Source organism: Phyllopteryx taeniolatus, chromosome 1, assembly GCF_024500385.1.
Source record: "Phyllopteryx taeniolatus isolate TA_2022b chromosome 1, UOR_Ptae_1.2, whole genome shotgun sequence".
In the NCBI taxonomy this organism is placed as follows: Eukaryota; Metazoa; Chordata; class Actinopteri; order Syngnathiformes; family Syngnathidae; genus Phyllopteryx; species Phyllopteryx taeniolatus.
In genome coordinates this window covers 47,271,801-47,295,662 of record NC_084502.1, presented here as the reverse complement: position 1 = coordinate 47,295,662, position 23,862 = coordinate 47,271,801, and the positions used below count along the sequence as shown (strand labels likewise).

General features: G+C 42.3%; 1 protein-coding gene across 8 annotated transcripts in view; it reads right to left on the bottom strand.

The window, feature by feature from the left end:
* Positions 1 to 23,862, bottom strand: part of pard3ba (par-3 family cell polarity regulator beta a) — a 218,780-nt gene that overhangs the window by 41,209 nt on the left and 153,709 nt on the right. For 7 of the 8 annotated variants that reach the window (XR_009791988.1, XM_061798810.1, XM_061798804.1 and 4 more), the window contains 2 exons: positions 10,453 to 10,563; positions 10,106 to 10,366 (listed from right to left, as the gene is read on the bottom strand). Coding sequence is in view for 7 of the 8 variants with exons in the window: in XM_061798810.1 (XP_061654794.1) it covers positions 10,106 to 10,366; positions 10,453 to 10,563 (372 nt within the window). In the remaining variant the exon portion in view is untranslated. The remainder of the gene's footprint in view (positions 1 to 10,105; positions 10,367 to 10,452; positions 10,564 to 23,862) is intronic. The other variant, XM_061798809.1, reaches the window with a different exon arrangement.

The following is a 23,862-nucleotide window of genomic DNA, read 5'->3' as shown; positions in this document are numbered from 1 at the left end:
CGCTGCTGACCTCGACTCGTGACATTGTGAGTCGGTGGGGAGAATACTTCAAAGACCTCCTCAATTCCACCGACATGCCTTTCCATGAGGAAGCAGAGTCTGGGTTCTCTGAGGTGGTTAAAAAGCTCCTCGGTGGCAAGGCCCCGGGGGTGGATGACATTCGCCCGGAGTCCCTAAAGGCACTGGATGTTGTGGGGCTGTCCAGGTTGACACACCTCTGCAACATCGCGTGGACATCAGGGACAATGCCTCTGGATTGGCAGACTGGGGTGGTGGTACCACTTTTTAAGAAGGGGGACTGGAGGGTGTGTTCCAACTACAGGGGGATCACACTCCTCAGCCTCCCTGGTAAGGTCTATTCAGGGGTGCTGGAGAGGAGGGTCTGTCGGGAAGTCGAGTCTCAGATCCAGGAGGAGCAGTGTGGTTTTCGTCCTGGCAGCGCAGCAGTGGACCAGCTCTACACCCTCGGCAGGGTCCTCGAGGGTGCATGGGAGTTTGCCCAACCAGTCTACATGTGTTTTGTGGACTTGGAGAAGGCGTTCAACAGTGTCCCTCGGGGAGTCCTGTGGGGGGTGCTTCGGGAGTATGAGGTACCGAACCCCCTGATACAGGCTGTTTGGTCCCTGTACGACCGGAGTCAGAGTTTGGTCTGCATATCCGGCAGTAAGTCGGACTCGTACCCGGTCAGGGTTGGACTCCGCCAAGGCTGCCCTTTATCACCGATTCTGTTCATAACTTTTATGGACAGAATTTCAAGGGGCAGTTGAGGTGTAGAGGGGGTCTTGTGGCCTCAGTATTGCATCTCTGCATTTTGCAGATGATGTGGTTCTGTTGGCTTCATCAAGCTGTAATCTCCAACTCTCACTGGAACAGTTCGCAGCTGTGTGTGAAGCGGCTGGCATGAGAATCAGCACCTCCAAATCTGAGACCATGGTCCTCAATCGGAAAAGGGTGGCGTGCCATCTCCAGGTCGGGGATGAGGATCCTGCCCCAAGTGGAGGCGTTCAAGTATCTTGGGGTCTTTTTCATGAGTGAGGGAAGAATGGAACGGGAGATCGACAGGCGGATCAGTGCAGCGTCTGCAGTGATGCGGACTTTGTATCGGTCCGTTGTGGTAAAGAAGGAGCTAAGCCGAAAGCCAAAGCTCTCGATTTACCGGTCGATCTACGTTCCTACCCTCACCTATGGTCGTGACCGAAAGAACAAGATCCCGGATACAAGCGGCCGGAATGTGTTTCCTCCGCAGGGTGTCTGTGTTCTCCCTTAGAGATAGGGTGAGAAGCTCGGTCATCCGCGAGGATCTCAGAGTAGAGCCGCTGCTCCTCCACATCGACGAGAGGAGCCAGATGAAGTGGTTGGGGCATCTGATTCGGATGCCTCCCTGGTGAGGTGTTTCGGGCACGTCCCACCGGGAGGAGACCCTGGGGACGACCAGGACACGCTGAAGAGAGTATGTCTTTCGGCTGGCCTGGGAACGCCTCGGGATCCCCCCGGAAGAGCTGGATGAAGCGGCTGGAGAGAGGCAAGTCTGGGCGTCCCTGCTAAAGCTACTGCCCCCGCGACCTGACCTCGGATAAGCGGTAGAAAATGGATGGATGGATGGTAAAATGAGTCCCAATTTGAACCAGCTACCCGAGACAGATGCTATGGGCAATGCTAACTTGTTAAGCTTTTGTGTCTACCCCATCTAATGTGCCGGGAGCACGGCATAAAAAGGAAACCGCTTTTTCACTGAAAATGAAATATACAAGGGCCCTGTCATCGCTGCTCGCAGCACTAATTCACACTCCTATCTTGACTAACCAACACTCATGCAGACAAAATATTTCATTGCACGCCACCCATCGTGTACTGAGCCCATTAACCAATCTCAGGTCGCATAATTCGGGGCTGCCATTGCGACTGAGCATGCATGTTGCTCTACAAATGAAACAACACTGTAATTATGGCATTACATTGTGGCTGTCATGACTGACAATATCAACATCATATTAATGGCTAGGGACAGGCTGATTCTAGATTGGAGGAAGGCATGCTACGTTCCAAACACTGACAGCAAAGGTCTAGAGGGTACGGAAAGTATTCACACCCCCTTAAATTTGTAACTCTTTGTTATATTTCAGCCATTTGCTAAAATCATTTAAGTTCATTTTTTCCCCTCAATAATGTACACACAGCACCCCATATTGACAGAAAAAAATGGAAGCGTTGACATTTTTGCAGATTTATTACAAAAGAAAAACTGAAATATCACACAGCCATAAGTATTCAGACCCTTTGCTCATTATTTAGTAGAAGAACCCTTTCGAGCTAATGAGTCTTTTTTTGGAATGATGCGATGTTTTTCACACCTGGATTTGGGGATCCTTTGCCATTCCTCCTTGCAAATCTTCTCCAGTTCTGTCAGGTTGGATAGTGAACGTTGGTGGACAACCATTTTCAGGTCTTTCCAGAGATGCTCAATTGGGTTTAAGTCAGAGATCTGGTTGGGCCATTCAAGAACAGTCACAGAGTTGTTCTGAAGGCACTCCGTTATTTTAGCTATGTGCGTAGCGTCATTGTCTTGTTGGAAAGTGAACCTTCGGCCCAGTTTGAGGTCCTGAGCACTCTGGAGAAGGCAACCAGTCGTCCTGTCCCTGCAGCTGAAAAACACCCCAACAGCATGATGCTGCCACCACCATGCTTCACTGTTGGGACTGTATTGGACAGGTGATGAGCAGTGCCTGGAGCTGTAAGGTCTTATATAGACAGGTGTGTGGCTTTCCTAATCAAGTTCAATCAGTATAATCAAGCACAGCTGGACTCCAATGAAGGTGAAGAACCATCTCAAGGATGATCAGAAGAAATGGACAGCACCAGAGTTAAATATATGAGTGTCACAGCAAAGGGTCTGAATACTTATGGCTGTGTGATATTTCAGTTTTTCTTTTCTAATAAAATCTGCAAAAATTTAAACAATTCCGTTTTTTTTTCCGTCAATATGGGGTGCTGTGTGTACATTAATGAGGAAAAATGAAATGTTATGCCACTGGCCGCTTCTATACTTCTCCCCACTGTGGACCCGACACACTCGGAAGACGAGATTGCGGAGGAAGCTCAAGGCGGGAAGTTTTCTTTGCTGTCTTGATGCTGACGGTAAGCAAACAAAGTACACGGTCAGTGTTTGGATTCCAGGTGTGATACTGAGGATTGCCAGATAAGCTCAAGGGAGCTCCAACTTGGAAGGCAACATGAGAATAAAGAGGCGGACACTGCAAACATTCAGGAGAGTACCTTCGTGTATACTTTTATCAGCCTCATTGAAAGCTATAACTGCCTTTCAGTGTGCTGGTTAAAACAACACTAGTCCAAAAATTCCATAAAATTGTACGCATTTTCTGCATTGATACGTTGTGTGTGTGTGTGTTAGAAGGAAATGACAATTTTTTTTTAATTGTTATTCAGAGACAAAGGAACACATCCTTAAAGAAAAAGGATTTTGTTGCTTTTTTCTAGAATGCTTTTAAAATTATTGGGCCCTATGTCATTGTTTACACTTGGCTCACTATTGTCTTCCACTGCTCTTTTATCTCCTCACACCGCTTCCTGGCCCAACTACTACATGTGGAGGGTCCTAGCTCTGCCTTAATACATTTTGACAAGCATAGCTAACCTTTTCCTGCTACAGGTCAGACTCTCGCACAGCACTAATCAAATGTGACGCCCATCACGACACGCACCTGCCATCGGAGGCACTAATGAAAATGTCCCAGCAGTAAAATAGGCGGACGCCACTTGGGAGTCCACTGTTCATAGCTTGACAGGATGAGATGTGCGGTGGGGTAGATGACTTGACTTCAAAAACATTTGGATAAGGCTGTACTGCAATAAGTGTTTCACAAACACACCGTCTCTCATCTCCTACATAGATCTTTTTTTTTTGCACCAAGAAAGTGTAAAAGATGAGGGGAAGTAGCGGTTTCCCGGGAATCCAGACACACAGGAAGGCTTTAATGCTCCATACATTTTTGTAGATCAATATGAATATTTCAGTAACTAGATGTCCTTGGCAAACAATATTAGATGGGTTTTATTTTGAAAAATAAATGACTGATTAATCAACATATTAACATAGCTGTAGATTTTAAGACCAATTTCACAAAGCAGGGCTCTCCACTCGGGTTAGGCATCGTTTGAGTTTGAGCGATTCTGGTTCCTTAGTTCGATTCTGGTTCCAAACGATTCTCGATTCGGATTCTTTTAGGGGGCTGGGTCAAAAACGTTTGCATGGTTTATATAAAGGGTGTCCAAATTATGAACATCCATTTTCTTAGCAGGCCGCAGCATAAACTAAAATGAACATTTGACTCAAGGTTCTTTATAACCAGTATCAATATCAAACCTATGAACTAAAAGGCAATGTGTGTGGAACTAACCCAATTGCCTTAATATTCATTAATTAAATGTTTCACCTAAAAGTTAAATATAGCATTGTTAAAAGTTATTTTAACTGTTTTAACTATTTTTTTAAAATTGTTTCACTCACCCAGTTAACTGAGAGTTGACTTCACTATATAGCTGGCCCTGTATTCTGTTTCATCACGTCAAATGGTTTATATGTGCAGGTTTTAACTTGACTTGTTTTACGATTGTAACCTTATATTTTTTTTTAAGGGTAAGCACCGGAACTCAGCATTTTGGCATGAAAAGTAACTTCACACGGTACCAGTGATTGATTTTGATTATTTTATTTTTTTTCCATGGATGGAAACAAATGCTATAAAACATTGATTCCTTCCCTACCCACCGATGAGGTACAAGGTTCGTGTTTGTGATACAGTAAGACCACATTAATGTGAATTCTGTCCCAATTCATTGTGATGTAATGTTGCTATGGTGAAGTTTTAGACCAATGTTAAGCTGTTTTTTTTTTGTTTTTTTTTTTGTCATCGGCGCTTACGTTGCTTTAAAGACCAAAATAAACGCTAAAAACCAGTAGTGCGAAAACGCAAGCAACCTTTGACCTTGTTAGCTGTCTCAATGTTGGCATAGACGTATTTTATTGTTTCACTCACCCAACTGACAGAGTTGACTTGACTGACGCTCCTTGCGGTGTAGGCTGAGGCTCGGAACATTTTTTTAGTGTTCACTCTTAGGTCAGGGCCTACAGACCTTAAGCTTGTTACTCTGTTGTTTTATTGAATTATTAGTTGCCATGGCTTAATTTTACTTTATTACTTGATTTGATTTATTTTTACTTCCCTGGTGGCGACTGGCTACCTCAGATGGCAGTTTTGTTTACAACGCCGATTCCAATGACGTTGGGACATTGTGTTAAACAAATAAAAAAATCATGAGACAAGCCTGCTGCCCTCAAACTACTAGTTTCAGGAAGACAAGAAATATGTTGAGTAAAATCTGTTACAATTTTTGCTCTTTGGTATATTTTGACATTTTCTTTGAAAATGTTTGTGGTTCATTAAATGAATACAGTATATGGGGGCACCTCAAAACATTGTTTCCTGATAACAACATCCGGGGTTAGTGTGTTGGCAGGTGTGCAAGTGTCTCTCGGCAGTTGTGTGATGGCCAGTTGCGAACTGAAATTTGTTTGCAATTGTCCAATTCCATCTAGTTCAGCTGCATTGCTCTGTGTGGGGAAGGCCTTAGTCAGATTTGAAGGAGAGAAAAAAAAAAGTCAAAATTTGAGGGAGTTTTTTGAAATGACGACAATTTTTTTTGGGGGGGACACCCTTTCTGTTAACATAACACTCAAATGAAACACCTTATGTAAGCAATGACTTTTCATTGGACCACACATATATACATTGTTGCTGGGTTACACTTAGCTGTGTTGTAAAAATAAAACAAGGTGTCACCTATGTGTGCATATTTGTCCCTGTGTAAGCATGTGAATGAAATCCACACCAGCAAGCAGTGTGCTTTTGCGGGCCCTTGACCAGCGACACTTACAATTGAAACAGTCGGGAAAGAGGCAGTGTGTGCTAGCTGGCTGCGTATGATCATTAATATGAGTAAAAACATACGGGAAACTAAAAGTTATGGGTCATTTAGATGTCACGAGAATACATGCAGTATCGTTGCATACTGTACAACAATATTCCAAGATGCCTTTCAGAGTTCCTGTAGACTCAGACAGAAGGCTCCTCATCAATCAGGCTAATTCTAAAGACTAACTAATATACATTACCAGCAAAGCAGGGGGTGACACAGTGAGAGAACAAGACGGAGAAAACGGGCCCGTAATGAAGCACCCTCCACTAGTGAATGAGAGTTAAAGTGGTCCAACAGATCTGTCAGGCTGCTAGACTGTGGCTAATTATCTCTGCGACTTCTTTGTCTGCATCCTCCCGTCTCCAATGTACTCTACGGCACTAACGCACCACCCAATCCGTCAATGCTATTTGTCACTCCTTCTGTCATGTCTTTCCATCTGTCTCCTTCTCTTGTCATCCTCTTTGTAATTTGCAAGTCAATAGCATTTCCTCTGCGAGTTAAGGATGCAGGGAGTTTAAAGTGGTCTGTATTATTTCATCGGGGAGATGACACATTTGCATTATAATCCTCTTCAGATTTTACACACTCATTTACAAAGCTAAATTTAAACTCTGAAGTTCTAAAGCAGCTACAGTTATGATGTATAATTCAAGAGGAAGAACTGCATTGAGAAAGTTTACGTCTTCTTAAGCATTGAGACACCGAATACGGAGGCTCATCTAAAAAAAAAAAAAAAAAAAAATGGACTCAACTCACTCGCATAAACGCTGCTGGAAAAATCAAAGCTATCATACGCATTGCTCCTTCAATAGCACAGGACACTACTCACCCACGACATGAATACCTCGCATTATTGCACTCAGGGCGCAGGTATAGGACACCAAGGTGCAGAAAGTCTATTTTTGGGAAAAGCCTCCTTCACGCTGTAACGGCTGCCTTAAAACACAGGCCCTGCTCAGTATTGTGTTGTGTACAGTGTTTTTTTTCCTTCTTTTTCTCCCTGATGTTGATTGCGCGGAGTCCATGCAGGGCTTGTGGACTTTTCCCCCCTATAGGAACAATGAGGCCTTGGTCTAAAGGTTAGTGGAAGTTAGTTTTTAGTAAATAATAAGACCGTTAATGTGTTGGCACAAGAATGCCAGAGGCTGTGTGAGAAGCAAGGCTGCAGATGAAAATCATGGATTTTCCACAACTGATCCTTTCACACATACAGTACACACATTAGCAGCACCAATATATTTAAGAGGATTTTGCAATAATTTGACCTGTGCATAAACACTTGTGACATGACTATCAATGTTTAAATGTGTGTGTGTGCATGCGTGCACAGTACGAATGGTCATGTTTTAAGTATTTTCCAACTGACCACAAATGCAGATTTTCATTAAGGCTGAATTTACTCTACAGGGTTCGTGTGTTACAATTGGAAGGGATGAGAACGGTACTTGTTTTGTCAGTACGCTATGCACTGGACAATATGCCCTTATGAATTGCAGTTTTTCGGTTGTGCAATTCATTTAGCATTGAAGCTGTGATGAGTGTGCGCACCTGTTGCTCGTTCACCCAATCACAGTTGTAACTGTGCACTTGAGAGACAAAAATGTGAGGAAGCAATGGCTTCATTTAAATCTCCAGTTTGGATCAATTTTGGTTTGACCGTTGAATACGACAACGGGGGAGTGAAAACTGTTGAAAGACATTTTACAGTCTGCATGTACTGCTTAAAACACTTGTACACCTGTACATTAAAGGAAGCATGACCAGTGTGAACAAGCTTCTCCTGCAATTGTATCCTGATATGAAGCTTGCTGGACACACGACAGTTGAGCGGCTTGAAAAGGTAACACAATAGAAACAACAATTGTCCATTGAGAATTCTTTGGAACAAACCTACCGTGCCACCTGTGCAGTGAGCGCATTTATTGCTAATGATTCGCAACCCTTTTCTGTGGCCAAAGATGTGTGGTTTGGTCACTTAATGCTGTAAACATTTCAGCAACATTCCCATTCTCAAAGTGTAACAGTTGGATTAAGCATGGGGCAATTGATCATACCTGCAGAGTGGGGTGCAGGAATGACCAATTGCCCCACGGTCAATCCAACTGAACCGGGGTACAAAGTTGGCCTACCACACACTCTGTGATGCTGCCGTAACCGATTGGAATGGACAATCACATAAAAATAAGAATTGCCAAAACAACCCCGCACATTGAGCGATTGGATATATGGCAAGGTCAATTACTTTGTTTTTGTTGTATACTAAAGACATTTGGGTTTCACATATCAAAAGGTAAATGAGACAAAAGTTTAGAATTCCAGCTTTTATTTCATGGTATTTACATGTGTTAAACAACTCAGGACAGAGCACCTTTTGTTTAAAGACACTCACTTTTCAAGTGAGCAAACGTATTGGAACGTGACTGATGGGTGTTTCTACAAGTCCCTTTCCAATGAAGTTGGGACGCTGTGTTAAACGTAAATAAAAAATTATTTGCAAATCATGTTCGACCTATATTTAATTGAATACACTACAAAGACAAGATATTTAATGTTCAAACTGATAAACTATAGTTTTTAGCAAATCATTAGAATTTTATGGCTGCAACACGTTCCAAAAAAGCTGGAACAGGGTCATGTTTAATAATGTTACTTTTCTTTTAATAACATTCAATAAACGTTTGGGAACTGAGGACACTAATTGTTGAAGCTTTGTAGATGGAATTCTTTCCCATTCTTGCTTGATGTACAGCTTCAGCTGTTCAATAGTCCGGGTTCTCCGTTGTCGTATTTTACGCTTCTTAATGCGCCACACATTTTCGATGGGAGACAGGTTTGACTGCAGGCAGGCCAGTCTAGTACCCGCACTCTTTTACTACGAAGCCACGCTGTTGTAACACGTGCAAAATGTGGGTTGGCATTGTCTTGCTGAAATAAGCAGGGGTGTCCATGAAAAAGACGTTGCTTGGATGTCAGCATATGTTTCTCCAAAACCTGTATGTACCTTTCAGCATTAATGGTGCCTTCACAGATGTGTAAGTTACCCATGCCTTTGGCACTAACACAGCCCCATACCATCGCAGATGCTGGCTTTTGAACTTTGCGTCCATAACAGTCTGGATGGTTCTTTTCCTCTTTGGCCCGGAGGACACGATGTCCACAATTTCCAAAAACTATTTGAAATGTGGACTTGTCGGACCACAGAACACTTTTCCACTTTGCATCAGTTCATCTCAGATGAGCTCGGGCCCAGAGAAGCCGGTTGATAAATGGCTTTTGCTTTGCATATTAGAGTTTTAGAGTTTGATGAGACCAAGATTAACCTCTACCAAAGTGATGGAAAGGCCAAAGTATGGAGAAAGAAAGGATCTGCTTAAACCACACATGCTCATCCGTGAAGCATGGTGGAGGTAATGTAATGGCTTGGGCTTGCATGGCTGCTGCTGGGAACAGGCTCACTAGACTTTATTGATGATGTCACTCATGATGGTAGCAGCAGAATGAATTCTGAAGTCTATAAAACCATTTTGACTGGCAATTTACAGAAAAATGCATCCAAACTAATCGGGAGAAGCTTCATCATGCAACAATACAAACACACTGCCAACACAAAAAAGGACTTAGGGGGAAAAAGTGGAAGGTCTTAGACTGGCCAAGTCAATCACCGGACCTTAACCCAATAGAAGGGAGAAGCCCCCAGAAACAAAAAACTGAAAGAGGCTGTAGTAAAAGCCTGGAAAAGCATTTCAAATGAAGAATGCAACAGTCTGGTGAAGTCACTGGATCGCAGGCTTGATGCAGTTATTGCAAGTAAGGGTTATGCCACCAAATATTCAATGTTATTCACTAAGTTAATTCAATCATGTCTGTTCCAATACCTTTGCTCACTTGAAAGGTGTGTGGCTTCAAACAAAAGGTGCCCTGTCCTGAGTTGTTTAACACATCTAGATGTAAATACCATGAAATGAATGCTGGAATTCGGAACCTTTGTCTCATATTAATCTTTTGATCTGAAACCCTAATGCACATGATCTTCTCCCACAAAAGCACTAATGTGAATAGGATAATATCCAATGTAACAATTGAGTCTTGATCTTCTCTGCTGTCTCACCTTTCTGTTTGTTGCCTGGACTTGTTGACCTTGGCATAGAGCCCCTCCAGCTCATCGGCAGAGGCCTGAGATTGTTTGGTCTCCACAGTCACGGGAGTTGCAGGGGAATGGGTGCGGTCTATCAGCTGCACAGAGTTTGGCTGGAGGAAGTTGCTGATCTGGGCATAGTTGGGGTCGTTGTAGTCGTCGTCCAAATCTGGGATGAAGCGTGAGTCGGGGGTGAGCTGGCCAGAGTGGATTTCGGCATATCGTGGATCATAGCTATTAGTGACAAGGGTTAGGGGGAAGGAGGGAGAAAATATCACAATGATTCAGAACTTACTGGTTGTTTCATGTCAAATTCCTACCTCTCTCTGTGTTCAGGAAACCTGTCGACCTCCTCCTCACTCCAGGCCTCCAGTTTGTTTTTTGCCACTTTCACTGCATCTTTGCTCTTGTCATCTCTCTTCCTACCGAACCTGTGCCAATAGGAACATTGCAGCACAAAAATATTTTAATGACTTCAGGTAGATTAATTGTTTGCTGACTTGATCCCAAAAACTCACCTAAACCTATTACGGCAGGCTTAGACGTTATTTTCGTGGAAATTAATTTGAATCTTTTTGATGAGGATGACAATCATGAGCGATTATGTGCGACCATGCAGTTCATCATGTAATGCACGAATATGTAAAACTTTTATTACGTACATTATTTAACTATTGCATTTAGTTTTTTTCATATCACGTTTGCCAGAGCGGCCATTATTAAGCCTTTCCCTCTAAATATTTAATATTCTCTCATCTCATCCTGTCCTCGATAAATTTGCTGAGGCAATCTAATGTCTGCATTTATCTCATTAACAGCAAAACACTTCATTACCGCTACAGGAAGACACGCGGCCTGAATGGCAACCTATTGGCCCAGCTAAAAGTGGCACAGAGGTTGAACGCTGGAGTGAAGGGAAACATATTACCACCATTTTTAGGGTTATTTACTGGCTTTGACTCACCTTCTTTACACAGGTTTCTCCTCCTGCCCATAATCTAATCCCACACTGCATTGCCATCACACCTATAACATTCCTCTTGCCTCAAAACCAGTCTGGGAGCTGCCATACTTATTTCCTTTTGTTAAAGCTGGGCCAAAAGCAGACTACTAATTACCTCACTGCTGCCATACACAACTCGCACCAGTTAGAAAAGGAGTGTCAGTCCCGTTACCTTCGTATGCAAGATCGGGCGTAATTATATTTAGCCATTATTATTCTGAATAGCAGATTTATCTGATTGTGTAAGATGTTAGATGGCATTCCTCTCCAAAGACATACTGACTGAGTTCCTTAATTAGCATTCCAAGGGGGCAGAGGTCCACAGCTGGACTCATTATACCTGCATTAATTAGGAAAAAGGCAACGTAACTGAGGCATGGATGTAAAAATAAACAAATAAATAAATACACACACATAATGAGGGTGGGACTTTGAATTAGAGACATGTACCTGCCATGAGGATGTTTGTTATCTCGCACCATCTCCATCCCCAAAACTTCCATTTCAACCCTGTTGTGGAGGGCCAACTATGCCAACGGCCTGGCTATGCTTCCTTCCCCTACTTTTTTTGCGATTGATTAGATTACTGAAAATGAATGAGAACATTTCTTTTTTGCTTGTCACAAACGAAAAGATCAGTTTGACGCAATTTAATTGAAAAACAACAACGATCAAATCTCCGCTTGTCCCGAACAGATGAGAGCTGTAAGATTCAAATGTCTACAATAAAGGTATTTACAGTATAATGCATTATCAATATATTTTGACACACATATGGTTACAGCACATGCAGCATACATCAGTATACTTTCAAATAGCCAAGGGTGCACATACCGGTAAGTGTTGCGCGTGTGCAAATGCACTGAAAATTGAAAGAGCACCAAGATTTATGTCTGCCACTGCATCTGGTGCCACTGCGCATTTGCGTATTAAGCATTTTGTTTTTTAATCAGACAGGTTGAAGGGGCTCGAGTAGTGTTGTGTCATTAGCGAATGACTTGAACGAATGAATCTTTTGTGTGAACGTAAGGAATAGGATCACTTTATGAACTGATTTGTTCCTTTTTCAGTTCAGCTGAGCTCAGCTGCAAGCATGTGGTGCACAAGAAACTACCGCGCAAACTGCGACACTTGCGTGGAGACAACCATGTCCGAGGGCGGTCAGCTGATTATGCGGTCCCATACTATAAGTTCGGGCTGGGCATTAATGGTTGTCTGAAACTGAAATGGTTGTCGAGGGCCCACCGACATGCTAACCTCAATTGTATTAAACATGACTTTAATGTTTTATAAACCAATAAATTGCACTGTTTTCTTAAGCTGCTACTGATGTAGCTAGGGCCCTGTATGTGTTGTTACAATTACAAAACAAAAATTAAAATAAAAACTGCAAAAAAGTATAATCACTTACATTAAAAACTTTTTTTTGTAAGGAGGAATAGGAAGGAAGGATGAGCTTTGTTTATAAAAAGTTGCCCTTATTCTTCATCTTCATTTGCATTGGTGTACAAACGTGAAAGATGATTACCAAGTTAGAAACTACAACTTGTAGATATTCCGTTTTTAGATACCGTACCATCATTTTCAATAACTTAACAGAACGGTGCCATGAGGTCTTACGGTACAAATGTATTACTTATTTAGGTACCTCAACAACGTTTGGCAATGAAAACTAAATGTGTATACTGTACAAAACCGAAATGGGGCTTAATGAATAAAGATACTTGACATTTAGAGAAATCCTTACTAATCGCTTCAAAGAATACATAAGAAGAGCAGAGGGAAGCCTTGGGTAGATGAGCGAACAAAAAGCTCCAATGAAAGTGCTGCTCAGCTGGGAAGGAATAAGGAGATTTAACTATAGACTGTGTGGAAGCAATGCTACAGCATTGAGCACAAGGAGAACAGTTAATCAGCCAAGCAGAACTGTTATCTCAGTAATTAGATTGCTCTGTATGTATTTTGAGAGGAGTGCACATATCTCAGTGGAGTTTGCTGCAGAAAGAGAGAGGCTGCTGAAAGAGATTAACACTGTAGAGAGTTGTGCAACAGAGCTTCTCTCTCCTTCGTGCTGCGACGTTTGGAAAATATTCCAGGCTGGAAACCTAATAACATTCACAGCACACAAGTCTGAGTATTTTTTTAAGTTAGAATCCTGATGCAAATGAGGTTCAGGCTACAAAAGAATGCTGCTCAACCACAAGGGTAAATCTGGTCATTGAAAGGCTGAGTGACATCTCAATGAGCCAATACAGGTTCGCCTATGCTCGATAATCAAACATAGCTAGTAGGCACCAGTGTTTCCCTAGAGGCACAATTAAATATATTTATCAGAGTTTGTCTCTGAATGTCCTGCACCTCCTGCCAGCAATTTGGCCCAAATCCACTTCTGTAAAATGCAGGCGTTACCACCAAAAAGAGAAGGTTGTGAGAGAGGATGCCTATGAAATGTCAGCCCAAAGCTAATCATATTTTAAACAGCTTCGGTTAAAGTGTATTAAAAATTCAGGAGAAGGCATGAAAGCTCTCACACTTGGTTTTCATTTTAACAATGTTTTTGCAAACGTTTCACTTGGAAAAGAAAGACAATTGTAGAAAGGTTGGGATTTCAGGCCTTGGCACAGACTAAATCTAATGTATTAAGTGCCATTTTTCCAAAACACAATGCCTGTGCAGTCCACAACCCTGCTGTAAATATCTAACACTATAGCCTAAAGGGAAATAATATTCTTTTTCTTTTTTAATGATCCTAATCTAAGAGATGGTAAGAAATTGAGGCAGACAGGCATGCATGAACGCACAGCATGCAGCTCTCAGGGGAGCAGAAGTAGCGTATGTAAAGAGGGAAGGCTTGTTTTAATCAAGGCCTGGTCAGTTTGCATACTTCAATCACATAGGAGATAGCTTGCAGGACAACCATTTGTGTCATTGCAGTTGGAAACTAAGTGAAGCGCTCATGGCTGTGAGGCTCGCAAAGAAGCTGTGACTTGGGGGATCAGTTGGGTTCAGTCCCCACACATCCACAGCGTAGACATGCTAAAGCGCCCTCATCTAGAAGACAGAGGTCTTGTTCTGTGTGTGTTTTAGTCTGGGCACACAACTAGTGAGTTAGTTCTTGCATGTGCGTGTCATCCACATTAAACAACAGAGAATGTTCATCCATCACTCTTAGTATGAAGATAACTGGACAGGACATTGGATGTGTAATCGCTTCCTGGTGTCCAGTGCTTTTGTGTATATGTGTATATGACCATGTACGATCAAATACTAATTGGTTGTGACTGTTTCCTGTTGCCTCTTGAATACCTTTAATTTAATTGGCTGCTGAGTTATGGGCAGTCTGTAGCTGAATTGGCTTTGAGCTGTCTCACCGATACCAATGCTGCTGCACTTGAAACTGGCTGTCCCTGTGGGTCAATTCAAATGTCATAACTCCATAAGAACTGATGTATTGCGTGGCTGATCAAAACAAATGGAAGCCTCCGCTCAGGGTCTCATTTACTAATTAGCTTGTGCACAATAATTCACTGCTTAAAAGGCGGTGTCAAATTCCCAAATGGATGAGCCTCTGGCAACAGAAAAAAAGAGAAATAAAATAAAACCTTTAATTTCTCAATGAGATAGCTGCCATATGAAAATGCCACAGTTGAAATGACTCCTGGCAAAGAGGACCGCGTGCGATTAGCTCTCAGGCAATCACTTTGTCCTCCAAGTGAAATAAAACTGATGCGTGGCACAGCTTTGATTTGAGGTGATTTTTGGGTTCTTTTGTTTGTTAAGAGACTGAAAAACTGTGTTAAATTGTTTAACACCTTAACACAATTACAAGAGTGAAGTTATTTATCCTTTAACTGAAGCATTGGTTCTAGTTTGCAGACAACTGCAAAGGGCCGAGCACGAAAAGACACTGCCATGGTCAGCACTTTGCTTGAGAAAGATGGAAAGACGCAGGTGTTGCCGTAACATTAAAGAGAAAATTAATCCTAAAAGCTGTTTGTCTGGGAATGGACGAGGGCATTTCTAGGAAAGGCAGCCAGCTCAGGTGCAAGAAATGGAGATGCAGGAGCATGTTACGTGCCTTTATCTGCTGATATATATGCATGAGGATTTCCTCATCATCTTCAGTGTTGATTCCCCGTCCCTCTGATATTTGACTGGCAACTCACATCAGTGCCAGCAAACCAGCACATCCTTTCAGGAAAGCTGCCCGTTGCACTCAATGGATGGCAGAAAGTAGAGGGAGAAATTAATTTGTTTTCTAGCGGCTGGTGATGGCGATAGCACCCGTGTCCATTTGCCAACACTGGAAAGTTGTAAATTAGAATTGCGCCTCAGTCGTGCAGAAAGGATGCTGCTTCTGCTGTGAAAAAACTAATTTACTTCTCACTTTTTTTTATTTTTTTTTTTTTTTAACAATTAGGGGTAGGTTAGCAGAAATTCTATGTTGACCTTAATTTTGAGAAACTGCATTGGCGATTGCACTAATGGACAAGGTTGAGAATCAGACAAGACATGGATTCAAGTAGAATTTAAACAAATCACGGCTTGACGTGGAAATCAGTGTTTGAGTCAACACTGATAAGTAAGTCACCGCCGTGCATGTCGTGGAAAGACTACCAAATGGGACTTTTGCATCAACAATTTATAAGGTTCATCAAGGGATGAGTAGAAATGCGGTAAGGGAGCAATATCCACAGGAGAGAGCTTGGAGCTGTGGGCAAAACGAAGAGCTTAATGTATATTGTATAAAAGAGAATACTAATATGAATGAATAGGCTCTTGAAGACTCCAGGATGGGGTAGATAACAGCCTTTAAATGCCAGACGAGATGGCGGCTCAAAGAAATCCCCCTGCACCGCATTAACCAATCATTTTGTTTCCATCAGCTTGAAAGTCATGATATTTCCATGGAAATGGTAACTCTACCACTTTACCACGCTGGGGTATGCAGGCATAGACAAGTATAGTATTATATTGTGGTTCATCATTTTTGAATTTTTATTTTTTAAAGTATACTTATTGTAATGACAAAGCCAGCAAATTCTATTGGCATTATTACATTATAAGAGCTAAATTCAAGCAAAGGTCATTCTTTAGTTTGTGAGATCAGGCATTGAGTGTAAAACCATTGGTGCATCTCCAAGAAACAAATGAATGAAGCATTTTCACAAATTGTTACACTTTGTCATATCTAATATGGCAGCGACAATTATATACGATACGATACAGTATTGTTTTGCACAGAAGTCCGAGTCAATTGATTTTGAGTATCTGCTGATACTGAGTAACAATCCGATACCTAGGCAGTATAGGGCAAACAAAACAACCTAAAGAGCGCATCTAAATTGTCTCAGGTGTCATGTGCATGTGTTAATTTGAATTGAAGTATCCCAACACCTCATATGGCTATACGTCTAGTGCAACAGTGATTCAAACCAAGTAAAAGCTTTTTTTATAGCATATAGTTGTTCAGCACAAATTAACGATGCAAGCAAACTATATTTAAATATAGTCTTAAATAAACAAACTAAAAGTAAACAAAACAAAATCTGAAATTCCACATAGCAGCAACAACATAAGGATCTTACTGTAAATGGTAGATAAATAAATTCCACACAGTTCAATAGTGTAGAAGTAAAACTAGAGCGTTTAACTTCACTTCTAAGAGGTAGCTTCTCATTCAGTCACAAATAAAAAACAAAACAAAAAAAATCCCATTTTCAGGGTAGTGAGAAAGATAGACCAATTAGTCTAGTATTGAAAGGAACAACAGAAATCTCAGTTCCACGCACAATGCTCAAATTACAGACATTACAAAATCGCTGTTGCACTGCCATCACTTTCCAAATCAAATTACAGTATATCGGCACTGCAGAGATTATTCCTGTCCCGAGATGCCAGCTTCCAGTTTATGCTATTATCCACTACTGTAGTAACAGCAGGCCCAACTACAACGTAACCTGACCATGACACAATAGATATATAAAACTGAGCTATTGCTGTTCCATTGGACAATAACTTCCGAAAGCCGATCTTTCACCCAATACTATCAGCTGAAACATATCTGATCGGCCCTGATTACTGATCACTTAATTGAATCAGGACAACCCTAGCAAATAGTGTGACATCATAGCAGCACAACCTAATAATCCAAGGAAATAAATTGAGGACTTCCGGCATTTTTTTTTTTTTCTTCTTCTTAGCATGTATCTGTCTTTAATAATAATAGGAGGGGCGGCATTGGTATGAATGCAAGTGTGCATGGTTGTTGATTATTGTCATCTATTAGCCCTGCAACTGATTGGCGACCAGTGCGTAGTGTATCCCACCTATCACTAAAAGTCAGCTGATAGGCTCCAGCTCCCCCATGAGCCCTGAACAGGATAAGAATTAGAAATAGGTGGATGGATGGATGAGTTGAGTGGTTTAAGAATAGTCCAATTTTGTGTTCTCCGCAATGCACTTCATGCACTTTTATTTATTTATTTATTTTTGTCCTGTTCGGCTGTTAGGTCAAGCAGAATGGAAAATCTGTATCCTTTTTATGCCTGAAACAGTTTAACTGTGTCACAGTGGAGTTTTTAAGCTTCCGCTGTGGTATTATAATTGAGGTTTATTGAGAATCAGACTTGATTAGTCGAACAGAACAAAGTTTCTAGAAGGGAGAAAGAAACAAAGACAAAAGACAAAGCACTAATTGTAAACAGGATGAGTGAAGTAAATCATTACATTATCTACAACAATGAAACGTTAAATACGAGTGTTGCATGGGGCTGTAGTGCTACACCCTGTAAGGGAAGGAAAGGGCAAGATAGAATAGGACAGGAAAAGAAGCATGCAGGACCAGGGTCGTGAACCCGGCTGTACAACTGAAGTGTGGTGGCATTAATTATGTAAATTCTGAAAGTGTACAAGACGAGAGTATAAGTGAGTTGATACACAAGCGATTTGCATATTCATGAGTTATTTGTTGCAGTAAGGGGTGTGTGCCTGCGGATACATGCAAGTGAATTGATACCATTTTACATGCACAAAGACTGACAGAAAGGTCCTGTAATTGCTGTGGCCGCACCGCAGCGGTCAACCCAATCAATCGAGGGGCGGGATCAGGACCAGGGGTCCACCCGAGAGCACCTCGTCGGATGGGACACATCCCACACCGAGGGACCCAGGGCAGTCCGCCGGCCCCACCGAGGCGTCCCGACAACCGGCCACACCGCAGGGACCCAATGCCACCCCACCCACCACCCCACACTCCCCGCCACCCCCCTTCACCCACACACCACCAGGAGAGCCAGACACCCCCCCCCCCCCAACCCGCAGTGCCCGCGATGCAGCCAGTCCCCGCCCAGCCCAAGGGCGGGAGAGTGTCCCTTGTTTGTTGGAAAGAAGGACGGACAGGGGCACCCGACAAGGGAACGATAAGGGAGGGGGAACCCAAGGAGCAGCCCCGGGCCATGAGAGGTCAGCCCCAACACCAAGCAGTCATCCAGCCCGGGCAGCCTGGCCTCGGGAGCACCGCCATGCAAGTAAGTGAGACGCACCTCCCCACCTGTTACTATGACTGCCAGGTCCCTGACTAGCAGTCATTGGCCCTACCCCGCGTATCAGTGCCCCTGCGTGGCTGTATGCATTCATTAGCAAGCATGCCTAAATCGACTTTTTCCAACAATTGACCTGCGTTGGAGAATGGCCAACTATGTTAGGAGGGTGCTTTGAGGTAACTACCAGGTCTATAGCTACCATGTGAATTCACAGTATCTTTCCGCCTTCTTTTATTAGGTGCAAAAAGATTCTTAGAGTTCATTATACCCTAGATTGGGCAAAATGGCAGCAGCGGTAAATGTCATTTGACATCAAGCTGAGTGTATAGAGACTCATCAAGAAAGGAGCAAGGGCTCAAGGGATGTGAGCTAGACGGCAAAGTTCCCCAAAACAACCGTAATAATCCATCAGAAATAATCTGGCGGCGAGCCCCTTCAGTTTGACAACAAGGTTGTGTTGAACGCAGTTCACCAGTGACTGTCTTTCAGCCCGGCACATCCTGCTACCCTGCGATAGGATAAAAGCGGAACGTCACGTGCTAATAGGCTTGCCTCCCTGTCGGATTTCTTCAGCACTACACATGGAGAAGTGGCGTGGAGGAGTGGGGGTGAGGTTGCGGCGGTGTTGGGTGGGGTACTGGGGTTAAGCATGATGATTTGTGGATTTGTAAACAGTGTGTATCAGTGCTGGCTTTCATGTCCCTAATATTGTTTGAGGGGGAGGAGTCTCAGCAGGAAGTATGCCGATAGTGATGCTGCACACTCATCCTAGGGTAGGTGGGATTTGTCACCACCAGTCAGGATTTTCAATGGCAGTTCAATGCTGGCACACCCAGTGATGAGGGTACGGAATTAAGATACACTGTGTCCAATGCCACCTGAAAGTAGGGCGGTTAGTCACAAGCTACATCCTTCAAACTCTGACCTGCTGACGGCGCCATGTTTGATCAAACTAATCCTTTCACACAAACACTACAAATGAGCACATGCTGAATCTTTGCAAAATCCTGAAGCCTTGAGCTGAGCTGAGCAAATATTTTTGACAATCATCATATTAAAATAAAACAAGTGATGGTGATATCTTTGTTTGACATGATCAAGTCATTCATTCTTGTAGTTACGCTATATGGTTCAAGAGACCTGATATTTTTTTGTCCACCAATTTGGCCTAGTACAGATATGCATTATGTGTATGCATGCGCCCCCAAACATGTATTCATTTGGACATCCTAAGATCCAAATTAAGCCTTAATAATATGTGGATGAAAATCTGCCGTCTGCTAACGTGTGTCATGCAACCAGACAGATTGGATGTGCTATGTACTTTGCAAGCCGGATGTCACTGAAATATGCCAATTAATGAAGGCTACAAATGCAAAACTACATGCTATAAGGTGAATGAGAGTTGCTTATATGGAATATGATGGCTGACTGCAAGCAGTGTAGTATGGATAACCATGTCTGCCTTTTTAGCCTACAGATAGCAAGATACAGACAAAGAAAGAAAAAACAACAACAACACATTGGTCATTGAAATAACTGATGAAGTACTGATAAAGTAATAAATAAAATGTATTTAAAAAATAACAGGAAAATCAGGCATGCATTTATTTTTGTGGTCGAGCAGAAATATTCTAAAACACAAACTATTACAAAAATAATGGCAAACTTACTGTTGCTTAATATTTTGTTACACGTGAAAATGAAGTCCTATTAAAATATGGAGCTGACTTGGTTATCTTAAAGGGTTACTTCACTTTATCCAGCACAGGATATCTTGAGTCTGTGCATGGTATAGTATGTATACCTTCAACACCAGAGATGGGGGGACACGGGTCAAATGACATGACTCGACTCGAGTTGCCAGTTTTATCACTTGCGACTTGCTTGCCAAATACTTAAGACTGGACTTGACAGACTTCGGAGCCAAGAGACTTGACTTGAACTACCTGACTTGACATCTCATTTGGAGTTGGAAATCTGCATGTTTATTAAGCGAGATTACCTTTTTGAAAGAAAAAGAAGCGTTTTGGGGGTCATTCGCACCAACCTGACAACACAGTCTGCACTGTTGTGCACTTGCCAATGTGAAGTAGCCACCTGCATGAATAACGATGGAAGGAGCTCCAAAGACAATAAAATTTTGATTCAAGGATTATGTTGTCAATGAAGTCTTTAAAAAGAGGATGGTAACTTGCATGGTTTGCAACTCGCGCATTAAAGAAACAACGACGTGGAAGTTCATTTGTCACTACAAAGCTCAAAAAGACAGGTAAGCTAATTTAACAGTTTAACGAGCTGGTTAAACATTAAGTTTCATACACTGGTTTGGGATGATTAAAAATAAGTGATCCGATTGTGAATGGTTTAGTACAACTAAGCAACGTAACCAGGGGTGGGACGGTTTATGATAATTGTCAGAACCTTTCGTTTCGGTTCATAGGCATGCAAAAATCTCTTTTTTCTTGGGAGGTGGGACTTTTTCTCATCCAAGGGAAGCTCTGCAAGAGAGAATACAGATTCACCTCGATCCACCTCGCTAATCTACGCTCCCTACCAAACAAAATGGATCAGCGTCATCTTCTGACAAAGACCAGTAAAGACTTTGGATGTTCTGCCGCCTTGTGCTTTACGGAAACTTGGCTTTGTGAGGATGGCGCCGTAATGCTTCTGGGCGTTGATCTTCACCGGGCAGACCGCATCAGGGAGTTATCAGGGAAAACAAAAGGCGGTGGAATATGCTTCTATAGCAACGAAAAATGGTGTACTGACGTCACGGAGCTCAGCACACACTGGAGCTCGGATTTAGAGTCGCTGTTTTTGAACTGTAAGCCATTCTACTTGTGAGTTCGCATCTTTCATTCTTGCCGGTGTTTACACTCCTCCTCAAGCTAACACGAAGGCCGCAGTGCTAACACTCGCTGAACAAGTAAACAAAATTGAAAAAAAAATACACCCAGAATCACCCCTCATTATTCTTGGGGACTTTAACAAAACTAAACTCAACCACGAACTCCCTAAATATAAGCAGCACGTCGACTGTCCTACCAGGGAAAATCACATTTTAAACCACTGCTATACTACGCTATATAAAGCATACCATGCCATACCTCATGCAGCTCTGGGCTTGTCTGATCACTGCTTAATTCACTTAATACCGACAAACAGGCAAGAATTTAAATGAGAGAACCCTACGGTGAACACAGTGAAAAAGTGGACCGACTAAGCAAAGCTAGAACTTCAAAGCTGTCTAGACTGCACAGACTGGAGTGTCTTTGAAAATTCAACGGGCAGCCTGGATGAATATACGGACACTGTCACATCCTATATCAGTTTCTGTGAAGAGGTGTGTGTACCAACAAAGTCATTTCGCACGTTCAATAACAACAAACCGTGGTTCACTGCCAAACTTAAGCAACTTCGCCAGGCTAAAGAGGACGCATATCAAAGTGGAAATAGGGCCCTGTATAATCGTGCTAGAAACCAGCTTACTAAAGAAACACTGCAAAGAGAAACTATGCAGTAAAGTTAGAAAAAACAGTTTACTGCTAACGACTCTAAATCAGTCTGGCATTCATTACAATCGCTAACCAATTACAAGTGACCAACACCCCAAGCTGAGAATAATAAAAGACTAGCCGACGACCTGAACAGCTTCTACTGCAGATTTGAAAAGGACACTTTCACTTTGTCTTGAGTTTGTTGTCACATCTCTTTTGGGCCAATTATACATTACTCGTGCACTCACTGTAATAGTCTCGCCATGCTGCACTATTTGCATATCTGTTGGTGACCAATACTGGCCACTCATGTCATTGTCCCAGATTATCGCACTACTAGTCACTTTAAATGTGCATCTTTTTGCACATTGTCCCAAAAAAACAAAACAAATGAAAAAAAAAAAAATAAATTGTACCAGCATTACAACCTTTTATTGCTCAGTGAAAGTGTTTTTTTATGTCTTTATGTCTCAAAAGTATTCTCTGTCAATTGACTGTCTGTTGTCATACTAGAGGGGCTCCACTACCTTAGACAAATTCCTTGGGTGGTTTTGACATGGCGGATAAAGATGATTAAATGATTTTATGACAAATGATTAAATACTAACAAGGTTTTCTGGAGCAAATTTTCCCATTGTCAGAAAACTTTATCTCAGATGCCGGTCATCGGTCCGCCAACAGCATAAAGAGCCGTAACACAACTGCTAAAAACACATTCTAAGGAGTCCTAATCTAGATCCTTTTGATCATCTGTCTCAGAAATTGAAACATGCAGTCGGAACTGGGAGAAGACACCCCTTCAAACCTGAGACAGCTGAAGCAGTTGACTCATTAAGAGTGGGCCAAAATACTTCACGACAGGTGCACAAGTTTTATTGAGCGTGACAGAAATGTTTGATGGCAGTGATTGCCTCACTTGACAATCCTGTTGGATCATAAATTTTAAGAAATGCCTCATTTTTATTAGTCAGTTTTCACTACACTTTTATTCATTATTACTTTTTGTTGGTTTCAAGTTATTTCTGTGAATATTTTCGGTTTCCTTTAACAGATGAGTACTAACATTATTGTTCTCATCTGTAGGTATACTATGATTACTCATGTGAGGGAAAATACACCAGTCCAATGACAAGTAATTGGAAAAAAAGTAATAGTTTGCTTACTTCCACTAATGTTTAAGACGTGGAGTGTCAATGCAGTCTGAGAGAGTGTGTCAAAATAGCAGAGGTGTTGGGAGGAAAAAGCAGAAGAGGTCAAGCTTCACTGTTTTTGCGGTCTGTCAGTGGGCCCCGAGGCACCATTCCAGGTGAAGGTTTCACTGCTGATTGCTGAGCGCAGACAAGACGGGCAAGGTCTTAGAGGTGCTGCCATTTGTCGTGGCTTATTTAGCAATCAAGGCGACGAGACAGCAATGGGCCTTGGAAAGCCAGGTGATAAAAAGACTAGAAGCCACATCACAGTAAAAAACAGGAGACCGAAGAACATTTTCACTTTGAATTGTACCCTGACATTTTATGACCATTATCATTGTATATACGGAACCAATGCAGCCCGATTTGGGGCACAAGCCACTGCAAACTGTAGGCCGGTCCCAAACCTGGATAAATGCAGAGGGTTGCGTCACTAAAGAGGATGAAAAATGGAAAGGCAGTTGGTCAAGATGACATTCCTGTGGAGGTATAC